At 40.3% G+C, this 25,163-nt stretch overlaps 2 protein-coding genes and 1 long non-coding RNA gene across 3 annotated transcripts in view; 1 reads left to right on the top strand and 2 right to left on the bottom strand.

Annotated features, from left to right (window-relative positions):
- Positions 1–9,510, bottom strand: part of LOC103722810 (RGG repeats nuclear RNA binding protein A-like) — a 29,411-nt gene extending 19,901 nt beyond the window's left edge. Inside the window, exons 1-3 of the mRNA XM_039129304.3 lie at positions 9,080–9,510; positions 8,452–8,839; positions 8,186–8,333 (exon numbers count right to left, since the gene is read on the bottom strand). Of these exons, the coding sequence (XP_038985232.3) occupies positions 8,186–8,333; positions 8,452–8,839; positions 9,080–9,248 (705 nt within the window). The 5' untranslated portion in view covers positions 9,249–9,510. The remainder of the gene's footprint in view (positions 1–8,185; positions 8,334–8,451; positions 8,840–9,079) is intronic.
- Positions 9,511–12,564: 3,054 nt separating this feature from the next.
- Positions 12,565–14,174, bottom strand: LOC148703583 (uncharacterized). The gene is made up of 3 exons (XM_088723049.2): positions 14,004–14,174; positions 13,622–13,699; positions 12,565–13,536 (listed from the first exon to the last, which is right to left on the bottom strand). Exons 1-3 carry the CDS (start codon positions 14,046–14,048, stop codon positions 13,057–13,059), a joined length of 603 nt encoding a protein of 200 aa, XP_088579175.2. The 5' UTR covers positions 14,049–14,174; the 3' UTR covers positions 12,565–13,056.
- Positions 14,175–17,317: 3,143 nt separating this feature from the next.
- On the top strand, positions 17,318–23,781 carry LOC149753563 (uncharacterized). Its single transcript, XR_016413376.1, has 2 exons — positions 17,318–18,928; positions 23,351–23,781. It is a non-coding gene; the product is annotated as an uncharacterized LOC149753563 (long non-coding RNA).
- The last annotated feature ends 1,382 nt before the right edge of the window (positions 23,782–25,163 follow it).

Raw genomic sequence — 25,163 nt, 5'->3', positions numbered from 1 at the left:
TGTTTTATATCTTAATCCAGCCTTATCATATACAGCTTTTTGACTATCAAGAATCATATTTAATTTGGTAGAACTAAGTGTAAACTTATCTACTAAGGATTTATATTTTTCAGCATCTTCTTTTAACTCGATATTTTCAGCAATTAGATTCTTGGTTTCATTTTTAAGTTTCCTACTTAATGTTTCATAGTTATAAGATAGTTTTAACTTATCTTTGATAAGAGATTGATTTTCTTCTTTTAGAACTTTATTTTTATTGATAAGTTTCTTATGTTCTTCCATGAGTTCTAAGAATGCATCATGTAATTCATCAACAGTAAAATCACATTCAAGTTCAGAATCTACCTCATCGTCATTGGCCATATGACACATTTGGGCCGTCTCTTGATGATCTTCCTCTTCCGAACTTGACTCCTCACTTTCACTCCATTCAGCCATGAAGTTCTTCTTTTTCAGTTTTCTTGCCATCCATTTCAAATCTGGGCAATCTATCTTATAATGCCCGGGTTTGTTACACTCATAGCAAATAGGAGTTTCTTTTTCCTTTTCTTTGTCCTTACCCTTTTCTTTGCTTGAGCTACCTTTGAGGAAGGGTTTCTTTTTATAAAATCTATTCTTACCTCTCATAAATTTTCTGAATTTTCTTCCAAGCATAGCCATCCCTTCTTCATCAAATTCATCATCATCATCTGAATCTTCCGATTCAGTTTGCTGTTTAGGGGTGGTAGTCTTTAGGGCAATGGGCTTTCTTCTCTTAACCTCATCTTCCGAATTTTGCCTCATTGTCAACTCATGGGTCATGAGTGATCCTAGAAGCTCCTCTAATTGCAGTGTGTTGAGGTCCTTAGCTTCCTGAATTGCGGTTACCTTGGCCTCCCAAATTCTTGGTAGAGACCTGAGAATTTTTCGCACCAATTCAGAGTTAGTGTAAGACTTTCCTAAACTGTTAAGCCCATTTATAATTTCAGTAAAACGAGTAAACATATCAGTTATGGACTCAGTAGATTCCATTTTAAACAATTCATACTTGTGTACTAATATGTTTATTTTTGACTCCTTAACTTGATTGGTCCCTTCATGAGTGACCTCAAGTTTGTTCCAAATTTCTTTAGCAGAGATGCAAGTAGATATTCTATTAAATTCACTTACATCTAATGAGCAATAAAGTACATTTATAGCTTTTGCATTTAACTGTGCCAATCTTCTATCACTTTCATTCTAATCCATTTTTGGTTTGGGTATGATAGTGCCCTCTATATTAAGTGTGGGTGTGTGAGGTCCTCTAGTAATGATGTACCATAATTCATAGTCTAAAGCTTGAATGAATATCCTCATCCTAGCTTTTCAATATGTGTGGTTTGTGCTATTAAATAGAGGTGGTCTATTTGTGGATTGCCCCTCACTCATAGAACATCCCACTTGGGTTGTCATGATCTTTAACTCTTGATTGTGAGATCAATAAGTACTATTGGAGCACCTTGCTCTGATACCACTTGTTGCCCAAGGTGACAAGCCAAGAAGGGGGGGTGAATTGGTTTCTTTTAATTTTAACTATCTTACTTGTGTTAAATGATGAGTTAGTAAACTTAAACAAATCACAATACAAACAACAAGAAGTATAGTGGTTCGGTGCTCTCCTTAGCACCTACGTCCACTCCCCAAGCGACCCCTTGGGAATTCACTATAATCCCGCGGATTACAGTTGGATTGTTTTCCGGGCTCACAATCCAAAAACCTTTACACTTTGGTTTTCCGGGTTCACCAAAAACCTATGTTGGTTTTACGGGCTCACCAACGAACCTATGTTGGTTTTTCGGGCTCACCAACGAACCTTTACAATTGGTTTTCCGGGTTCACCAATCAACCTATTCCGTTGGTTTTGCGGGCTAACCAACCAACCTTTACAAGTAGTTTAACAAACAAAGGAAGAAGATTTAAACTCCTAGATGAGCAAATAAAACAATATAATCTACAAAGAAGAGTTTAGAGAATATTTATCGCTTGATGTGACTTCTCTCTTCTTTGTCAAGGAAGCTTCTCTATTTAAGGGTGGATGGAGCTCTTGATGACTCTTTGAATCTGCTCAACCACTTTTCTTTGATTCTTGCATGAAATAACTTTACAAGATCTAAGCGTTGGACCAGCTGATTCGGAGTGTAAGGAAGAGGCCTCCCCAGTTAACGTTTATCCAGGTCCCTCTGCACCTGAAGGTGGACTTCTCTTCAATTGCTTGTGGCACAAGTGCTTCCATTCGTATGAAGCACTTGAATGAAGAAGATTAGGGCACTTTCTCTTTCTTGTGTACTCTTTGATATTCTTTGGAAAGGATGTTCTATCTGATGAATAGTGTCACTTTAAATAGTTTCCTACATCCATTGGACAAGCCCCAATGGTTAGAATTCAAAAACTAGCCGTTACTCACTGTTGGAAGGACAAAAAGTACTTCTGCAGAACTAGCCGTTATGCTTCTGCCCGTGTTTGGGTCGGCTCAACCTGTCCTTGGGTCGACCCAACTTTCACTTGGGTCGACTCAAACTTTCCTTGGGTCGACCCTCTCAGAAACACAGAAACTTGCAATTCAGCCTTCCTTCACTTGGGTCGACCCAACCTTTCTTTGGGTCGACTCAAGGTTCAGTTGGGTCGACTCAACTTCTTCTTGGGTCGACCCTCTCAGGGTTTCCAGAGAACCTTTTCTGTCATCTGTTCTGTCTTGCCTTTGGGTCGACCCACTCAGGGTTTGGGTCGACTCAAGCTTGGGTCGACTCAACTTCATCTTGGGTCGACCCTCTCAGTATTTCCAGAGAACCATTTTCTGAGTTGTTGAGAAGCTTGATGTTTGGGTCGACTCATGCTTTCCTTGGGTCGACCCAACTTACTGTTCATCTGTGCCATTTTTGCAGAAGTGTGCCAAATGCTTTCTTGATGTGCCGGGGTCGACCCAATCATCCTTTGGGTCGACTCAAACCACACTTTGCTGCATCTCAAGGTTAGATTCATTCATATAAACAATGAAATGTATCTTTATCAATTTATACAAATATACTGAGAGTAACAGACTTATAAATGAAGTATCGATTTAACTTATAACATACTCTTGATAATTGCTTGTTAATCATCAAAATAACACTATCATCCTCAGAGCCCTAGGAAGTTTCTAGTATATGCTTGCAATGAAACTAATGCAGCATGTCCGAGTTACAGATCAGCTAGCTAATTAATGTTCTAAAAGGCAAGATCGGAAAATCATGGTGAGACATTTACATCATACTAAAATAGCAAGCACGATTATTGCTAATGGCAAAAAGACAAAATAGCAAATATAGTTACCACTCAACAAACACCTAATCAAAGATAACACACCAAATTCTCAAAACGGCAATCTTTTATCATGGTGCCTCATTCACTTCAAAAAACATAACTCTCATACCCACTTCCCAGCCGTTTCCTTACCCTAAAATTGTTACTGAGTATCAAATAGAGGGGAGAAGAAAAGGAATAATGCTCTCTCTCCTAAAACATAATGAGAAGATATTACTAAAGAATAGTACAGTAACAAAGCCCTTCTAGCAAGGGACAGCAGTATAAAGGGAATTATTTTTGTTCAAGGTGCCCAAGATAATAGAGAAGTTTTCTCATGTTTGGTCCAACAAAGAACTAGTTTTTTAAGAACTAGAACTAGAGGAAGCCTGTCCAAAATTGGGCTGAGGGAAAAACTCAACCACCATTACTCAACATCTAGTGCCTTCACCAAGTAAACTAGTTGGCACCCTCAGACAAAAAGATAGTAGATCTGCAAAAACCAACCCCCCATCCTCAATAAACTACCCATTCTAAAACACCAGTTGGGTACCTAGTTGTTCATTTCAAGAAGATTTTTTAGGCACAAAATGATATTAAAACAAGTTGAATGGATTCATGCATTCTTTTTCTGTATACACATGAGAGGACAAGGAGAAGAGGATATGAAAAATTTTTATTTTTTGAAAGAATTGTATTGAACACTTGAACTAGGGTCTACCAAACCAATCCAAACCACCAGTTTGAGGTGTACTGACTTGAACCAATGCGAACCCGAGTCGGTTTGGCTATTTGATTTAGCATAGATGCAAAATCAGTCTAAACCAAACAAAACCACATAGTTCTGCTCAGTTGGGCATGGTTCTGACCAGTAGGATGCCGACCATGGGGACCTCACCTCTGTCATCCAGTGGCCCCTTCCACGGCCCACCTCTCTCATCTTCTCTATCGCTCCACCATGCACTAGCCTCCTCTGGGACCTTCAGCCCAATCCGCTTCCCCTTCTCTGGAAGGTCCTTCCTCCTCTTCCCACCCTCTGAGTTCTTCTCTCTTCTCACTCCCTCGTTCTCGTCAACACATGATCAACGCCCACGTGCATACCATGTGTCGGTATGGTACTATACCATACCGACCAACTGCCTGATCATTACAGTCACATACTGGTTTTGCAAACCTTGCTTGGAACACCGAAAAACTTGCCTAAAGAGTTGGGATACCCTACACAAGTCCTAAAGAGAAATTTAAGATAATTATAAGAAAAAACCACTCGCATTCAAAGCATTGCTTCAAGGAAAGCTTAAAAAGAATTGTTTTCAGGTTTAAACAATTTATTATGCTGCTGAACACTAACATCTAGAGCTACATAGAAGGAATCTTTTTTATGAAGTGATGAGTCTGCATCAACGCACCACATAATTCCATTATGTATCAAACTTAACAACCATAAGCGAAATAAAGAGTATGGACTTAGTTCTATGAACAATGGGTGTGTAACAGGTGAAAAGTTGATATAAAGTCTTGCATAAGAAGCTGAAGCATCAAGATTCATGAAGCATAAATAAGACAAAGGCAATCTCATGAGACAACATGGAAAAAGGTACTTCACATAAAAACTATTCTCACATGAATAGTTGTGCAATTCATCAACTGGCTTGTTTCCAAATTTACTACAAAGAAGCCTTCCTCCATGTAAAAGAGGAAGGAGAATACTTCAAGAGGCAATGGCTTTTATGTGATCATTGGGAAAAAAAGTAGTAGCTCAGATTCATAGTCCATTGGCATATCACGAGACTATTCTTGGTTGATTTGTTATATATACAAAACATGATGGGCAAATCTCAAACCTCTCTATGATGGGAGTTGAAAGTAGGATTTGTAGTGAAAATTTGAAGATTTTTTATTCTTTGAAGGACGGTTGTGGGATTTAGACTACATTAGTCAAGTTTTTCCAAAGAAAATATGCTATGACTGAACCAGCTATGAGGCACTAGAGTACAAAAATAATTAAAATCAGATGACGCATTTAACTAGGAATTATTTCAGGAACACAAAATTCAAATTTATACAAGTAATGGAATTATCAATTCCAATTGGTCTTGCAATGATGATGGCTAAAATCAAGGGAACAAATAGAGTAGAATAGAATAGTGTAGTGTATTATGTAACAACAGGTAGGTGATCCGAGAAAAGAAATATCACCCTATGCTTTGAAGGACATAATGGACAAGAAAGTTTCAGAATATATGAAATGTGGATTGGTTTAAGTAACACTGATGTCAGAGATCATTCATCTAAAAGTTGATCGACGGAATTCATCTAAAAGTTGATTGAAGGGAACGAGTAGAAGCCAAAGCATCAAGAAAAAGCAGGTAAAACATAAAAAGTTGAACAATCAAGAAGACTAAAAGCAGGCTTGCATGAAGCTGCATAACAGAAATTAATGGAATCTCCTGCCCCATCTTTCATTATCGCAACAAAAGACTGCTTATGTCATACATGTTTGATGCTATGCCACAATAAGTAATCCTCAACCTTTTTCTGTTGGTGTTACAAGATTGGCATCGAACAACGATCATGCTATTAGCTATGCATGAAATTATGGCAACTACCAAACAATATAATTTAATTTTTCTTCAAAAAATTATAAAAAATGGTTAGGTACAAAAGAAAACAACAATATTTTGACCTCTAACCAATTCTAAATGTCCAAATCATCTAAATGGTTATCTGGTTACCTATATCAAGCAGATACAAAATACAATAATAAGTTTCTTCAAAACCTAGGTCATAGACTTGCTCTAGTCCTTGATGCACCAGTGTTGTAATAAAGATATTAGCTGTGGATAGTAGGTATCAGGTATCTCATCCATCAAGCTGGCATAGAAACATAGACACAAATATGACCACTTCTAACACTAACATAGCAATAATGAAATTGAGATCATAATTGTTTTTCCACTGTCTTTGAAGGACATACAGCTTGTTCTTCAGTTAGATTCTTTCTCGACTTAAGTTCATCTTAATAACTGCATTTCCAATCACACTTGTTCTGTGGAATCCTCTCCCATATAGCAAAGGTGATAACTGATCCAAAGTTTTAATATAAATTCCTTACCATGTCATATCATATCCCTAAGGAGAACAAGCTAAAAAAGTAAAAAAGTCATCCTTTATATATTTTGAAATACGGGGGGTAAAAGGGCTAAAGTCTGCAGTTATGCACGTAAACTTCATGCAGCTTGGGTAAGGGTACAAGTATCGATCATCCCAACTCTTTAACATATAAATGATTCTTCAGAAAACATAATCAAATGAATTGCTATGATGGTTTATGTGCTACCTTGTTTTTTCAAATTTAATAGGGTTGATTTCATATATCTTCCTCCTATTTTCCTCTTTCTTTGCCTTCAATTTTAGCTTGTGAGTCTAGTTTTAGTTGGAAGGATGATCATAAATTATGTAGCAGGGCATGATCAAATCCTACATATGTTATGATGGGCTGCATGATTGTTGAAGTATGATTTCCAAATAATACATTAAAATTGGAGACCACCTGGACCATGAAAAGAAGATCAATTTAATGCTACAAAATGCATTTCATTGAACAGCAGAAAAAACAGATTTTGCTCAATTTTTTCAATGTCTTTGAGATGACTCAAAGTTGATGTTATAGCATATCTGCAGTTACGTACACAAGCAAGTAGGGTTGCATCAGGTTAGACTGGGTTATGTTTGATCCGGTCCCAACCCAACCCAATTTCATATCTGGTTCATGATTTTGGATCCATACTCAACTCAAAATGTTCAGGTTTGGATCCGATCCTGATCGGGTTGGTTTACAGTTTGAGTCAAACATCTAGCTATTCTTTTATAACTATATATAATAGTTTATAATTAAATACAAAAGCAATAAAAAATTAAATAAAACTAAAAAAAGTTGAATTAAAGTTGAATTTTCATTCAAAAACTTCTAATTCTTTTGAGTTTTTTTTGATTACGATGAACTAAATACTTGTTCGCTACAAATAACTGAATTTAGTGCTATACTTTATTAATTTTTTGAATTTTGATTCAAGGGTGTGCTCAATCGCTCTCTAGCCACTCAGCCCTACGCTTTTAGTGCATCCGGGCTGAGTGAGCATAGTAGGGCTATTGAGTGTCATCCCTACCCAAGAATATCTCCCTACTAGCTTAGTGTTTAGCCCTCTCTCAAGGATTTCATCTAAATGATTGATCAATCTTAAATTTACAAACTACAATTTTTAAAATATATTGTTACATCTGAAAGCATTATAAATAACAATCCAGCGAAACAAACATATGAATGTTTAAATATTATTTAAGTAAGAATAAATAAGCATAGCTGTTGAGATCAAAAGAAGAAATAGTTTAGATAAGAGATCATTTAATGAATTGAAAAAGATATTTAAAATGAAGGAGAAGGAGGTTTATATGATTCTGCTAGATTGTGTTTGGGTTGGTTTGAGCCCATTTTTTGTTCATCCAACTAAAAAACTTGGACAATATAAAGGCCAAGCAGGTTGAGATGGGTTGAAAAATACAAGACCCAGACACAACATGGAATTTAGATTAGGTCCAAACTTCTGAACATGACCCAACGCATGATTCTTCATATATGGATTGGGTCGAGTCAAATCAGGTCAAAACTAGATTAGAGGTTGACCCAAACCATTTGCATCCCTACAAGCAAATAAGAAAAATACCATATAATTGATATGTAAATAGACTAATGATATCGCTACACATGTCAATGCTTCCATGAGATTACATAAAGAACTGCTTCCTACATTGCCAGTCTGTCCCAATCATCCAACAGATAATCTAGTACTAGATAAATAAACAAATATCAAATTGATGAAAGGCATACCTTATCCTCCAGCTCTTTTTCTTCCAACTCATTTGCTTCACCCTCTTTGTTATCCTTACTCGCCTCAGACAATGGTCCATCCTCCTGCAATGGCTGCTTCTCAGGACTTGCAAGCTTCTCGTCAATGTTCCCGTTATCATCAGTCGCCCTACTCCATAAAAGTGATAAAACATTTCCAGCAGTGAGCGTAACTCCGCAAAAGAAAAGAAAAATACCTAAATAAAGCCCATACAAACAATGCAATCACATGAAAGACTACTCTTAACTGTGTAAGCATATCATCAGTTGGTGTTCCCCAATTCCCACGCCCAGAACCCTCCCGTTTCATCTCGTAACCGCGGCCAGTTCCGCTATGTCGCTCATAACCTTTCCGTGGAGGACGTTCAGAGTCATCCCCAGCGTCTCCATTGCTATATCCGCCCCGCCGACCACCACGGTATGGCTGCCTTTGCGAGGCATGGCCCCCACGCTCCCTCTCAAAAGGCTTAGCAGCGTCCCCCTCATCACCAATGCTGCTTCCGCCATAGCCCCCGGTAAATCCATTGGCATCCCCATTGCCAAAACCTCTATTCGGGCCGGTCCAACCTCCACGCCTACCCCTACCACGCACGGCACCACCTCGGGCTGTCGCCGCATTGCTCCTCGCCTCCCTCACTGTAAATCCAAATACACCAAAAAGGAAACAGAAAATAAGGGTAAATCCGATACGAATATGGAACCCGGGAAAAGTTTAACAAAAAAATACAAAAAATAAAAATCCCGGCTTTAACAGAAAATAGCTCCCATGCGAGATAAATTAGAAGGGGTACATCAAATAGCGGATCTAATTTCCCAAAAGAACCCATTCACAGAGAGTAGCAAAGGAAATTAAATATGAAGACCCATAGAATCCACCGGCTAGGGCAGGAGGGGCTGGCTTGGACGGAAGCTTGACGGCCGCCGGAGGGGCGGCGGCGGAGGCGGGCTTCTTGGCGGCGATCTTCTGCTGCTGGACGGCGATCAGCTGAGAAGGATCGTCGTTGTCGTCGTCTCCGAGGAGATCGAAAGGATTCGCGGTGGCCATCTCCGCGGGGAGGGGATGGAGGGGGGATCGAAGGGGCTCGCAAAAACCCTACCCTGATATCAATGGAGGGAGAAGAAGATCATCGAAGAATCGATCGCCATCGGACCCTAGGGTCGAGGACTCCTTTCGGATTGGATTGGAGTTGAGCAGAGAGAGCTAGGGTTTTGAAGGCGGCGGCGAAGAGCGGGTGGGAGAGAGTGAGAGCACGGGAAGAACACCAGCCGCCCTCCCAAACGAGTCCATATAGCCACCGACCTAACCTCAGCCACGGGTGGTTCTATATACACCCCCCCTATTGCTCAGGACACCCCCCAAAAATTAAAAAAAAATTAAATACTCTCTACACCCCCCCATTTGCTAAGGACACCCCTAAAAAAATTAAAAATACCTAAATTACCCCCCACCCTCCCCACCCCCTCACCTAAATTGCTCTCTACACCCCCCAAACCCCCCCCCCCCCCCCACCCCGCTCTTCCCCTCCAAAACACCCGTAACCCTTCCGCCCAAAAAACCAGCCTCAAGCACCTCGCCGGCGGCCAAACCCCCTCCGTCTCCCCCTTCTCCCTCTCGTCGCCGGTCGGTGCAGTGCACCTCGCCAACGCCCAAAACCCCCCCGTTCCCTCTTCTCCCTCTCGTCGCCGGCATTCTCCCGATCTCCGACCACCTCGCCGGCTTCTCCCGGAACCACCTCCCCGGCCATCTCCCGAGCAACGAGCACCTCGCCGGCGCCTCCACGACCACCTCGAGGTAGCTCCCCCCCCCCCCCCCCCCCCGCCTCCAGTGCTCCGTTCGGCACTGGATCGCCGAACAGAACCCTTCTGTTCGACTGAACAGTGCCGAACAGAAGCCCTCTGTTCGGCAACCCTCAACCGAACAGAAGCCCTCTGTTCGGCTCTGTGCAGCCGAACAGAAGCCTTCTGTTCGGCACTGTGCAGCCGAACAGAAGGCTTCTGGTGCCAAATCGCGTGCCGTGCTGAATTTTGTGCCGAACATTTATGTATGCAATTGAATTATTTTCTTTGATATAGCCTAACATTGAATTTCTATATTTTCAGACATGGATCCCCGTCCCGCCAGAGTTAGACCTACGGCGTCAGCTAGGAGACGTCGTGCTAGGATTGCTTCTCCCGAGCCTGCTCATATGCCATCGGACTCTCCTGAGTCAGAGCATGATGATATGCCCGCTAGGGGCGAAGACGATGAGTCCGTTGGACCATGTCCAGGAGGTCCAGAGGATGAGTCCGTCCTGATCAGTTTCAGGACGCATATAGCAGCTTCCATCTGGAGGCAACAGGTATTGTTTATTTGTTATAGCATTATATTTTGTTTATTGATGTTTTATAAAGTAGTAGTAATTATACATTTATATTACAGGAACGAGCTCCACTAAAGTGCATGAACCATACTGCCAAGGTTGGTGAATGGAAGTGGTGGTCTTCAAACCAACCAAATACCAGGTTCAGAGCACTATTGAGGCAGTCGGGCCTCGTAGAGTTAGTACAGTGCTCTTATCGATTCATCGATAAGATTCTGATTTCGGGCTTCGTAGAGAGATGGCAGCCCGAGACGAACACCTTCCATATACCATTTGGCGAGATCACTATCACGTTGGATGATGTATCCGCCATTTTAGGGATTCCTGTCGCAGGTTCCTCAGTATCAGTTTCTCCTGAGAGGATGAGTGATCGGGATGCTGAGGAGATACTTGTGGAGTTGTTGGGGGTGTCAGCTGGAGACGCGCGTCAGGAGGTACTGTCATCGCGCGGTCAGTCTGTGAGGATGGAGTGGCTGAGGACTCAGTTTCACTCTGTATCTGATAGAGACAGGCAGCAGAGGATAGAGTGTGCAGCACGAGCCTATTTGTTATTTTTGTTAGGCTGCACACTCTTTGCTGATAAGAGTGGGACCAGGGTGCCTATAGCGTATCTGTGTTTACTGCGGGATCTGGATAGGGTGAGCACATATGCCTGGGGTACAGCTGCCTTAGCATATTTGTATTGGCAGTTGGGGATTGCGTCGAGGTCATCAGTGAGACAGATCAGTGGTTATATGACGCTTCTGCAGGCATGGATTTATGAGCATTTTCCAGCACTCAGTCCTCACCCGTCGCTCGAGTATACTGATGCCAGTCCCCGCGTGCACCGCTGGATGCCCGGTACTCCATCCCGTACCACGATGGACCATTTAGTGGTTCTACGTGAGTCATTGGACCTTTTGAGCATCGATGAGGTACGTATCATATTACCATTTGCTTGTGTTTGTCAGTACTTTTAATATGCGATATAGTATAAAACTGAAATGGACCTTTTGTTTTGCAGGTTATTTGGGATCCCCATCATCGGCTTCGGGGAGATCGCCCATATATACCCGTCGCATTTTTTAGTGGCTCCATCAAGTGCCTTGATATCGTAGAACCCTATCATCCAGAAAGGGTTCTTAGATAGTTTGGTCGTATTCAGACCATCCCTCGAGCGCCACTAGCCCCTACGCGAGCCAACAGAGGTTCCACAGCAGGCTCGTACCGGATACATTACTCCTATATGGATCAGCTTTGGGAGCGGTGGGAGGACCACGTGCTGAGCCAGGCGAGCAGGAGCCACCCAGTTACCCGGCCATCAGACAGCGTACCGGGATACATGGAGTGGTATCTCCGTATCACGCACGTTGCAGTTCAGCCTCCTCATCTGCGCTCGAGTACTCATTCTGGAGCTAGGGGAGGTCATGATGATGCTGACATGCACCGGCGGCGTAATGCAGTTGCACTCGGTATCAGTACCGACATTGTACGGATGGGTCCCTCAGAGGCTACGTCACTAGGTGCCGGGCACCTATATGATGCTATTTCTCAGATGCATCAGGTACTTCTGGGTGATGAGCCTGGCCCGAGTACAGCACCCTCTCATTCGGATCCAGGACCCTCTCATTCGGACGTACAGCAGTACACGCGTCGACGATGGCGTCATAGGGATTGATGATGGAGCCTTTGTAATCTTTGTAAAGCCTTTGATATTAATGAAAAATATATATTTTTGGTACATTTACGTGTAATCTTTGTAAAGCCTGGCCCGTTCTATTTTACACAAATATAACAGTGCACATAACAATCAATCTAACAATGCGAAGACAGATATTTTTTGATTTATATTGATGATGGAGTTTCACAGTACATGACTCTAAGAGGCCAAAAAAATTTACAACTTTCAAAAATTGTACATATATAAACAATCAATCTAACTCTACTGTCTTGCCTCCACCTCCAGCGATCATTATACTCGTCTTCCGTGGAGGACAGCACTAGTACATTCCAACTCATAATAAATTTATCCCATTTCTCCTTCAATTCGAAAAATTTTTTGCACTTGGCCAAAACATTCCTACTAATATGCCATCTACATAATAAATGTCTAGCAGTAGGAAATACTCTATGAATTGCATTCATCAAAGCCAAGTCTCTATCTGTAACAATCAACTCAGGCAAAACATCATCAGCTATGACACTGCCCAATCTCTCTAATGCCCAAGTATAGCTTTCTTCCCCCTCAGAATTTAAGTATACAAAAGCAACTGAAAATGTCATGTCAGTAGATGTCACCCCCACAATCTCTAAGAGCGGAAGACGATACCTATTCGTCTTGTACGTGCAATCCATTATCAACACACGGGGAAATGCACGGAACAAATCAATGCTGCCAGGGTATGCCCAAAATAAGTCATGCACAACATCCGTATTAGTACAATTCCTATGCCACTCAATATATTTAGCCTCTGATAATTTACCTAATAGATGTTGCATTTCAGACCTCCCGGCTTACTCTGCAACCTTAAACCGTTGACGTACATTGTAGATAGTCTTGATAGTCGTAACATTGAGGGCATCTCTTTCCTTCAATGTGGATAATATGTCCTTTGGACGAATCAAACTCTTCGACATATCCACTAACAATTCCGTCTCCTGCTCAGATAATCTCCCTGCATATGAGTGCCCCTCCAGATTCTCTGCAGCAGGATGATTGTGCACTCCACATACGACCAGTAATATCCAATCATCCGCAATATCCAATTTCTTTCCTCTTAATGCAAAAGGGCATCCACACTTCTTTGTCCCACAGGCAGTCTTTATTCGCTTTTCTTTTTTGGTTCGGTACGTCCCACCCCTCTCACAACCTAACATAATTCTGGGTTTCTTAGAAATGGTACCTGCATCAGATGATTTGATTACAACAACAAAACCATTTCGCCTCCCAGCTTCACGACACCAATTACACAAGTCCTCTCTACTCTTGAAGATCTATACATTAAACAATTTATGTAAGTACACAGTTGTAAAAATAGCTCGCTAAACTAATACAAAATTGCACAATACATTATAATACCTCGTAAGTTGTAAATTCGCTTGTGTAATCCAGTACAAATTCTGATCCAATTATACTCGATTCGGTTGTAGCATAGCCCTACATATAAAATAATTTATCACCAAGAATTAATGAATCAGAGGATCTGTTCGGCACAAAATTCAGCACGGCACGCGATTTGGCACCAGAAGCCTTCTGTTCGGCTGCACAGTGCCGAACAGAAGGCTTCTGTTCGGCTGCACAGAGCCGGACAGAACCCTTCTGTTCGGCACTGTGCAGCCGCACAGAAGGCTTCTGTTCGGCACTGTTCAGCCGAACAGAAGCCTTTTGTTCGGCGATCCAGTGCCGAACGGAGCACGAACCGTGAAAAAAAAAAAATTTCGAAACAAGGTGGAACACGTACCTTTGCGGCCGATTCTTCGTCCCAAATCACTAGTTGCTTGTCCATGCTTCGAATGGGGCTTAAATCTCCTTCAAAGATCGCCTAAACGATGTAAATGGATCGAGGGGTTTAAGGGGGGTTTGAGGGGGGGTTTTTTTTTTCTTTTCAAAACGAAACGGAGGAGGAGGAAGGGGGGGGGGTTGTATGAGAAAATCTCAAGGGCAATATGGTAATTACACTAAAGGTTAGTTTGGTGGTTTTTGGGGGTGTCCTGAGCAATAGGGGGGGTGTATATAGAACTACCCCACAGCCACCTGCCTTGGAATTATTTATTTAAGGATGAATTACAATTTCATCCCTCTAACTTTGCCCAATGCCAACTCAGACCTTTCTCTCGTTTAAAATTTTTAAATTGCATCCGATTTGACTCAATATTATTGTTTGCCCTATTAATCGTCCAATGTTATTTAGGGGTGGCAATCGGATCGGGTCGGGTCATAAACGGGTCGGGTCACACGCAGGTCGGATCAGAAAATCATAAACCTGAACCCGACCTGTTTATTAAACAGGTCAGAAATTACAACCTGAACCTGACCTGTTTATTAAACAGGTAACCCGACCCGACCCGTTTAACCTGTTTAATAAACAGGTAACCTGTTTACCCAACCCGACCCGACCTGTTTAACCTGTTTGCCCAACCTGACCCGTTTAACCTGTTTAGACCTGTTTAACCTGCCCAACCCAACCTGTTTAATCTACCCAACCCGACTTGTTTAGACCTGTTTAGACCCGTTTAGACCCGTTTAATATGTTTAGACCTGTTTAACCTGTTTAACCCGTTTAACCTATTTAGACATGTTTAACCTGCCCAACAGTTAAACGGTTTAAACGGGTCAGACATCTAAAATCCGTATCCGACCCAATTAATAAACAGGTTAAACGGGTCGACCTGTTTACGACCCAAACCTGTTTAGGCCAAATCCAAACCTGTTTATGGCGGGTCGAACACGGGTCGGGTTGGCGGGTCGGGTCATATTTTGCCACCCCTAATGTTATTACAACACCATTTAAAATAATATCAATGCCCTTTTCATCTTAAACTTTTTACAAAATTATTTATCAAAATTGTTTCATTCTAATCGTTACACTTTGGGTTTCCCTCTTGAGCAATTATTTGATTCAGAACTTCGGTGGTTTTCTAGAGATTCTTCGAGCAATCCAAAACAACCATATTCTCAGTTTATATTTAGCCCTAATCAAATTGATAACACCCTCTTTACAATCCCATAGAAAAAAATGTATCCAGAAAAAGTTTCAAATATATTGAAACAAAGAAGCTTGGCTTTCCTCTTTCTTACTATTTTCCCTCTTCTTCCTTCCATGTTGATGCCCCTCGAACCCCCTCCTCTCTCTCATCATCTCCCCCTTCTTTTCTTTTACATGTTTGCTGTGATTGTGAAGACCCGTGCGAGCGTGTGTTTAGTCCCATAATTATTCGTCAAAAAAAATTTGAATACTTATACAACTAAAGAACCAAAAAATACCTTTCAACTAGTCTTTTTGGACGAGGTTCTGAGTTGTTACAAATGATATCGGAGTGGACCAAGCTTATAGCTTATGTGGACTAAAAGACACTACAGCATGGATTCATGGAAGCCGCACACGAGCCGGTTGTTGATATTAGATTTGAATGGATTTAAACTCATACTACTTATCTGTAATTTCCTTTTCCAGTACCTTACTCGGGAGATCACCTAGGACTTCAAGATTGACCTTCTCTTCTAGAGCTTCGTTGTCTCCACCCTGCAAGAGGTCAAGGCCTATTTAGTCGACGCCAAGCATATCACTACTATGCTGAAGGACATCCAGCTTGCTCGCCACATCCATGACGAGAGCACTGAAAAAAAGAACTTTCATTTCCCTTTTTTATTCTTTTAGCATTTTTGAGTTTTTCTTCTTGTTATCCCTTCATGGTTCTCTAGTGCAAAGGATGTCTCCATTATATTTGCTAATCGAATAATGAAGTTCTTTAATCTTGGCCCGAGGGCTTCAATATTTTGCTCAAAGGCTCTATGTTACTAACAAGGTGTGTGATGCATGTTAGAGAGAACAAGAGAAGTGAGATCAGGTAACTAAGTTTTGGTTTTGGATCCAAAAGCCGTAATTGATGATGATCCAGGTGCATTTGGGCTCGAATTAGGCCCAACAAAGCATTTGAATTATAATCCAGAACTCAAATTGATGATGATCAGGTACATTTAGGCCTGTATTAGATCCAACAAAGCATTTGAATTGTATCTGCCCAAGGAGTAATATTTAGTGGGTTCAATTTAGACCTTGATTAGCTCGGTTCAAGCTTTGTTAATCGGGTTAGAGTCTGTCTAGGTACAAAAATTATTGTAATTATTGATTATAATTTTTTTTTTATTTTTTTGCGATAAAATACGACAGATATGATCCTCTCTCTTCTGGGAAAAATAATTATTCAAATTATTAAAAAAATCTTTGATTATGCATGATTTTTTCTAGGTCAAAATATACAATAATTATTCGACATTTTCAAATTAAATGTTTATTTGCTAGCTATGCACGCCTTTTTGTGTGCATAACATGTTTGTCAAAAAGTATTATCTCTTATTCAATAGTTATATTTCAACATTTAAAATCTATGCTTTTATATTTTATTTTCTAATAACTCTCGTCCCTAGTGATTCCTTGAATTTCATAATGAGATCTGTTGTTCTTTTAAACTCTTCTGATGAAAACACAACATTAAGAACAGAATTTAAACAGTGGTGGCCTCATTAGAAAATAAACATTTGAATCCAAGTAGCCTCCTCATGCCATCTCTTATGGCAATCAACTTCGTTAATTCTCTAATGCCATTTGCTCTGAGTTATATCCTTCTCGAGTGCAATCTATTTCTTTCATTATGGTTCCCATCTCAGCTTTCCTAGGTCCTCTCCCCATTAGTACAGATCATATCCTTTCTCCTTATGAATGCCTCCTCTGTTCATTGTTTCAGAAGTCCATCTCTGCAATAAATTCTCTGGCATTTTGCTGGCAACAGAGTCCAAACCTCCTCTAATTGAATAGATATTCTAAATATATTTTCTTAGTTCAATCATACAAGGAACTCATATGATTCATCAAAGCCTGCTTTATTGTGTCATATCATGAACTGAAGCTACTTTCTTGACTAAAATATTGTTTAGTTAGAACCCTTCTTTCATCAATACAAGGAACACTATGATTCATCAAAACCTGCTTTATTGTGTCATATCATTACTTTCTTGACTAAAATATTGGACTTTGCTTTCATCAATATGCTAACTAATTGACTAATCTCCACACTTTGTCCGCCTTCCTTAATATCTTTTGTACTGATGACAGCCTTTTTTATTTTTCTAGTTTTTTCTGAGATGGATTCCGGCTAGTGAAACTTGTACATCTGGGTATTGTCCATTGGTTTTGATTGGGATCCATTATCATTCTTATTCTTACTTCCCATTTTATCCCCCAAGCTCCTCTTCTTAGTTCTATTGACTAAACCTTTATCTTCCAAGTCTTCCCCCAAAATTCCAAATTTAGCCTGCGTCTTATATTCTTTTCTTATCAAATGTCACTACCTTGACAGACACTTGTTCTCCTGATGCAAATTCAGACTGTACATCCCAATTGGTAGGTGTAGATGAAGGGTACAACTATAGTTATGCAAGTCCACCACAAGTGCTTGTTTCACCACAGTTGCCCACACTTGTTATACTTCCTCAATCATGTTTCCATTGATCTCTTTATAATCCTTCGAGATGCTCTTTCCCTCTTTGAGGACCCCTCTCCACTTCTTCTTATCACTTGCCACAGTATGAAAAAACTACTGTGTTGGATGACCTTTTGAATGAACCGTTAAGGTTTTCTACAAATAGCTATTATGTCTTAATTACTCAACTTTAGTTTTTGAAAATTCTTAGGATCAAAACATATTAACTATTTCCTCTATTCGCATGAAAGCTGGTTCAAACTCGATGTTAAGTGCATTCAATTTACTCTCCCATACTTACTGACTGCAAAAGAGTGGAAAAGACAGATTCATGCACTTCGACTATGTTCTCATATAGCATATTGAACTCCTGTCCAAACGCAGGAACTATGAAGGCAGCTTCTTCTGAAAACAAAGGAAGAAGGATTTATATGAAGGCAGCTGTTTTCCATTAGCCCTTAGGCGGATAAGAGAAACAAGGATGGTAAAGCTTTTTGAAGTGGTTTATTGTTCATGAAGCTAGGTTCTTTAGAGGGACAAATCATGGTGAACCGGCCGGTCCATTTGGACCGGACTGGCTGGGTCACCTGAGCGACGGCGTTGAAGCCCAACCCAACTCTCCTGCTCCGTCGTCGCCATCCCTCCTCTTCCTCCTTCCGGTCCACTGCCACAGCGCCGGATACCCCCCATCCTCCACTCTTCGTTGGTGTGCAGGCCGCCCTGACCGCGCCGGATTAGCAGCCGAACGCTCGAGGTCAGAGCCGACCCTTCCTCTGTTTCTCCTCCTCTGCGACCGAAGTCTCTGCCCTCCGCCGCGTCGCCAGGAGCCACAGACGCCGGACCAGTGTCCCGGCCCGGGTAGCCACTCCTCTTCCTTTCTCTCTCTGGTCCTCATCCCTCCATCCTCCTCGTCGACCAAGACGCTGGCGTTCTTGCCGGACTAGCCGGTCGGTTGACAGCTAAGGCTGGGCCCCCCCCCCCCCCCCCCCCCCCCCCCGCGCCTTCATTTCCCCCATCGACCCCGTCCTCTCTCTCTCTCTCTCTCTCTCTCGGTGGGTTGACCCCAGCCACGGGCCACGTTCCCCATCCCACTCCCTCTCTCGGTCCATCCCAAGCCCTAGCTACTAATCGAGATGTACCTACAGACTGAGTCGGCACGTCATGCTAGTCTCCGCTTCCAGTTGAGGTAAGGATCCCCATATGCTACCCCCTGCATGATTATGGATATTACACACGCGCGCGCGCGCGCGCGTATGTATGTATATATTATCTCCTGATGATTAAGATAAATATTTTATAAGAATCTTCTTCATAATTATGGATATTATATGTGCATATGATCGTGTGTCGATGAGTATGGATAGCATGGATTATGATATTAAATTATGCTTAATTACAATAAGCATATCATAAAAAAAATAATCCATAAAGAAAGTGGGACAATTGAAAGACTTAAAAATAGGACTTTTGGATAGATGATATTGTGGATGGCATAGCCAAAGACATTGTACCATAATTTTCTAGTCATGGATTAGAGTGGGATACTATAGATGGCATCACCACGGCAGGAACATGGTATCATAATTTGCTTAGTCTTGAGTTAAAGTGTGACACTAACGGTGACTTTGCCACATACTCTAGTTTGCCATACATTGGCTGGAGTATGACACTATAGATGGCTTCGCCATGAGCCAGAGTATCTGAGTATGGTACTATCATTTGCCCATTACGAGTTGGAGCATGACCATGGTTAGTTCAAATGCCGAAAAATCAATATTGTTGGATCCGTCCCATGTTAATCAAGTAATGATAAATATTTCTAACTAAAATTACTATTAAATAGAACTACTGACTTGGTGATATATATAAGAATAGCTATTTGGTCTATACTGGTAATACATGTTAGCATTGTTATATGAAATATATATACTATATCTGTTCGCTAAATATTTAATAACCAAATTATTGGTATATGAATTATAAAATAGCAATATTCTTAGTAGTTATATATCTGTTGAAAACTATTATCTTGTTTATGCTAGTGTTTGTATTATATTATCATTTTTTCTCTCTTTTCAAAGCCATAGGATGCCTAGCTTCATGAGATCGATCTGAAAATTTGGTAGGAAAGTTAGTTGGACCATATACCTGATACCAGATGTATCTAAACTTGTATTTCTGGCACTTATTATTTATGAAATACTTTGCTATTATTAAGTAATTGGTTCAGATCTATAGGTCTTGCATGCTCTCTAAGGTTATGTCCTAGGGAATATATGGCCATGTCATGTGCCACACCTGAGTGGCATGTTTTGGCATGCGGCACAAATATCAAGGCATAAGGAATGCATCTCATTGAATTCTCGCAAAGATTTAGAATTGTAAAAAAATAAAAGAAAAAAGAAATTGTGAAACTGTGCAACGTTGTTATGTCTGGACTATGATATACGGTACATATCACACATTCTACATGCCAAATATGGATAAATCTTAATGATCAGTGCATAAGAGCTTATCTTACCATTGAGTTCAAAGATCATTTCTTTCGTCCTAGTTGGTTGTGAAATTTTTTAAAGATCAACTTGTATGCCTTTCCTACAAGGTGTACTTAAAGGTTTGAAATGCGCACTTCACATAAAATCTCTTTGCATGATAGGCTTTAGCTTTTGTGCTACAAAGTTTAGAAGCATCAATATGGCATCTATCAAGCAATCAGGTGTGTAATCCCCTGGTCACAGTTTTGTCAGTCCGTACAATGCTTTTTTCAAATCACAACTCTTACGGGGTAGCATCAGACTAAATATTTTTCAGAAACCTTCGTTCTTTGACTGAATAACAGCTGATGCTGCCTTGGGTTGACTTAGTTCAACATCCAGGCAGTGCAGTTTTGTCATCTTAATTCAGGACTATAATTATGCGATCATGCTTTGCTGGTTCGTTTGCATTTTGAAGTTTCCCCGTCTCAAAGTGCTGCTGGGCTTGTCTGTGCATAATGAAAGTCAGGTAGTGGTGTCTGAATCTCAAGACAAATGAATGGTTATCCAATTAGCAAACCACCTAATCCAACAGCCTATGGGATATAGAATATGTTCTCATTTTCTCACTCTTGGGGCTTTGATGAGCCAAGGGAGCAGGCTGTAGTACTAGCATTCATTTGTTAGTCCCTTGCAGTCAGCACAAGGGAAGAACTAACAATGAATCTGCCTGAAATATGAGGCCTGCCTTTTGCCTTTTCTTTCTACATTTGCCACCTCTCTAGATCTGTAGTCCTTCTTCACAGTGCAAAGCAAATGTAAAATATTGTGTTGATTTGCCATATGGCCTTCAAAATTGTAGGGCTTTTTTCCTCCTTTCGAACTATACATAAGCGCAACATAAATGTGATTTTTTTTTTTTGTTTTTCCATGTACAATACTGGAAAGTGCATGCTGTTTATGTGAGGTTTGGCAGAGAAATATGCCTGTAGCAGAGCATGTGTCTTGCTGAACTAATGAAGCTTTAATGATTAAATAGCTAACAAGATAGGCTCACAAATTCTAGGCACAAACATAAGGTTCTCTTTCATGGACAATTTCAGCCTAAAGAGGAAAGTTCAGCCCAAGAGTGCTCTCATTCACCAATGGTTGTTAAGACACCGAGCTTCTTCACTCAAAAGATAGTCAGGATTTGGGTGATGGGTTGAACTGATTACATGGACCAATGCTTTTTCCCTCTCTAAACAACATTAAAGAGCAGATCATGACTAAACTTCAGGATGACAGGTCCACCCCTATCGAGTCGATCTGAAGTATGAAATCGGACTGGTCTGTGGCAATAAATTTGATTAGAATGGCCTCTTTTGATCACAGCGAACATTTGAATCGATTCGATGACCTATTCAATTGGGTTCACCTTAAAAGGTTCCTATCTTGTTGGCAGTGAATGTGAAAGGCAGGCTACAATAGATGTTAAGACAGATCTGTCTTTCTATAATAACTGTTCAATTTCCAGTGGAGAATGTAAGAGAGATGTAACATGTCAAGGAAAGATAACATCAAATTCAGCAATTACTGCAGTTAGAATCTAAAAACCATGATGCTAATATTTTACACCCACTATCTTATTGACTTTTACTGTTAACTATTGTTTGAGTTTGGACTCGGTGACATGATTTCTCGATTAGATCAATTTCTTGGCTCTCTCTCTGTCTTCTGCCTGATAATCTAATATGATCTATCTACTCCTATCCAATCTTCCTATCTGTTTCTTTGGTATGTAATTTCTTCTGCTCCTCTTTCTTTTTACTTTCTTGGATATTACTTGCTCTCTTCACATTTCCACTTGGTTGTCCACAAAAATTTACATCCAGATCAAAAAAAGTAGAAGGAAAATCCAACGTTTCCGTACAACCAGCTTGTGTGACATTGAAGTCTAAATAATTGAAATAGTGCATGTGATGTCCCCTATGGTGTGTGTTTGATATGAGGACAACCTTTGTTGGATTCCGTCCTCATCGCAATTGAATGACAAAAAAATAAAAGATCATGAGGGCGACCTGAAAGTCCTGCAACTTGATGAGGCTTTGGAACTCTAGCTTAGACTCATGTGGATCTCTCTGTCCAAAACCAATTAACGATGGCAATGTGTTGCCTTTCTTAACCGCAACTGTTTGATGATGAATAGAAGCATTGACTTTAATCCTTTTTTAAGCAAGCTTAGAAACTATGCAAAGATTGGTGGTTCATAAATACAGGAGAAATGTCCTTGTCGTGAAGCAATGTAACAGATAGTCCAAAACCAAATAAATTAACATGCAAGTTTTAAAAATTAATTGAAGTTCACATGATGCGATATCCAATTGCTTTGTTGGATATATCTAAATGAAATGATGGAGGAAAACATAAAATTTTCAGCAGAATTCATGGCATTTGCTTTCTTTGAAGTAACACCATGTGGACCCGGAAGGTACATTAGATGAAGCCAAAGTAATAAAAAAGAATAATAACTATAATAGTAATCAGTGGTTTGTCGCTTTATCTTTCTACTTAAAAACCATTATCTCGCTGTCGGATCATGTTTATCATGTTCTTCCTATATGACAGGATAAATTATCATATGTTATCTGAATTGGTTCTCCACCAATTGTCATGATAATGATGTTTTGTGAGAGATTAAAAAGATATACCGACTTAGCCCTCATGCAAGCATGCGAGTGCGTGCTGACACGCCTTCGAGTTATCGTGCATTTGCCCTGACGCATTATTTCTCCATCATGATCATCATCTTAAGGAATTGTTCTTCCAATATCTCGCTAAAATGAAAATTGATGCCCTCAGGCCTAAACTTCCTTCCAACCATAGGCTACAAAGATTCAGATACTTAAGCCAGTTTAGTCATTATTGTATGCATGTACTGAAAGTTTTTTTTATAAAGCGGGAGGCAAAGCCACCCGACCTTAATTTATTAGAAAAGTAGAATTTGCAGAAACTATTTATAAAAGATTTATAAGAAAAAGAAAATATAAAAGAGTAATAATTTTTTTTTTACAAAAGATAGTGGTCTGTAAGTACTGAAAGTTACCACCAAAAGATCGCACTTTTTCCTCCTAATATGATCTTGGATTGTGCAGGGTTGGCACCTTGGGAAATTGCAGACCTTTTCCCACCTTATGTCTGCTTCGAATCTGGCTGCTGCTCCTATTTGTCCGTCAGAGTTGGAGAAATCCTGGTGATGGCCTATGTGGGAGCTGGCTAAATAGTATTAAATTTCTCTCTGGAAAAAGAGTGGGAATGCAACATGTTTATATGAAAACATGAAAATGTCCATCTATTGGACCTCCACAGGAATCAGCATAGTGGAATTGCACTGTTCTGATGGGAATCAGTTTACAGCTTTCTCTGAAGAACCTGTTGCTATGGAGAAACCTTTATTTGGGACCATTGCTCCAAAGAACTGGTCAATAATCTGTTTATTATTATTATTATTTTTATGCAATGATTGAGTTCAAGGCTCCAAAGTTTGTCTACAGTGGAGGAATATATATATGTAAACTTTTAACAACAATTGCGCTCTCTTTCCTCACTACTGATAAAGAAAAGGTTCGGGAAATAGTTCTCTGCTACAATAAGCGGTTGGTGGCCTGGCCATCTCAACTTCGGTGCAAGCATATATATATATATCGGTCACTGTCGAGGGTGGATCAGCATTATGTATATCTAAATTGTTTCATTAGGTTGGAAAGTGAAAGGACCATTAAGGCTTATGAAGGCTTAGGAGTTAGTTGCTCCCTGGAAAAGTAATAGACCCAAAAGGAAATCCCAACTCATGCCAATATACTAATGAAGCACTCAAGATAAATATATATAACCAAGTCCAGCGAAAAATCTTCTTCAGGAGCATTCTCCTTTTTAAATCTTATAAAGATTCCCATCCATGATAAGGCCAAATGGGTACCAAAACAAGTCTGGTTTGTTTCTAGTACAAGGAGATACCAATTGTTGAATTATGCTCAACTTGGCTTTAGCATATGCCAAACCAATAAATTAAAGGTGGTTCAGTGGGCTGTCTCATGAGTTACAGCCCCAAAGAGATTAGGAAAGAAAAATCTTACATATGTTGTAATTGCCCATCAGCTCATAATCTTCCAGGCTATTTGGGAGGATAAGTTATCATCTCTTCTCTCACTCCCATGATTTGGCCAATGAGTTTGGCCTTCATAGAACAAAATGAAACATGGTCAGAGAAACTAGTTTGCCCACAGGTTTGTCAAGCAATATTGCTTGGACATACCTTTTGGTGTGTGCGAATGTGTCTTAAACTTTTCTGACGCTTTAAGAAGCCCCTTTAGATATTGATATACATACTGATATAGTCCAAGTTTGAAATTGAATTGCCTCTTAGCCCTTTCATGAAGGAAAAAAAAGGGTAAAAAACCGAATGCCTGAATTTTTCTCTGGCGAGCATGTTTGCAGCATTTTGAGTCACACCCCAAAATACTATAGATGCACTCAACAAAATCCTTTAAATAGTGACTCACCAACGTCCAAGTTTGAAATAATTTATCACCTTTGTTGCATCAGCTGAGTATTTCAAGCTACCCTCCTTCATCTCATTGGTGGATCTTCTCTTCTCCCAACTGCCTCTCTCTCTCTCTCCCCCCTCTCCCTGTTTCCATGTGCATGTATGTAGACACATCTGAATTGAAGAGTCCTAAGGCACTAAACTTGGCTTTTGCGACATATAGAGACAATAATCTCAGTATCATGCTTACATGACAAAAGCGTAATGACTTCATCTTGAGTATTAATAAACTGTTCATATTAGATTTTTTTTTTTTGTTTTGAGAAAGAGAAGAGTATTATCTTGAGTAGCAATACAGAACCGAACTTATAGATTCTTAAGTTCCTTATGCAATGCGTGCAAGGCATACATGCCATATACCT

The sequence above is a fragment of the Phoenix dactylifera genome, chromosome 5 (genome assembly GCF_051530095.1).
Source record: "Phoenix dactylifera cultivar Ajwa chromosome 5, Ajwa_hap1_PhDact_Kaust_v1.1, whole genome shotgun sequence".
NCBI classification, from domain to species: domain Eukaryota; kingdom Viridiplantae; phylum Streptophyta; class Magnoliopsida; order Arecales; family Arecaceae; genus Phoenix; species Phoenix dactylifera.
Note: the sequence above shows the minus strand (reverse complement) of the source record. Positions and strands in the feature narration are given on the sequence as shown.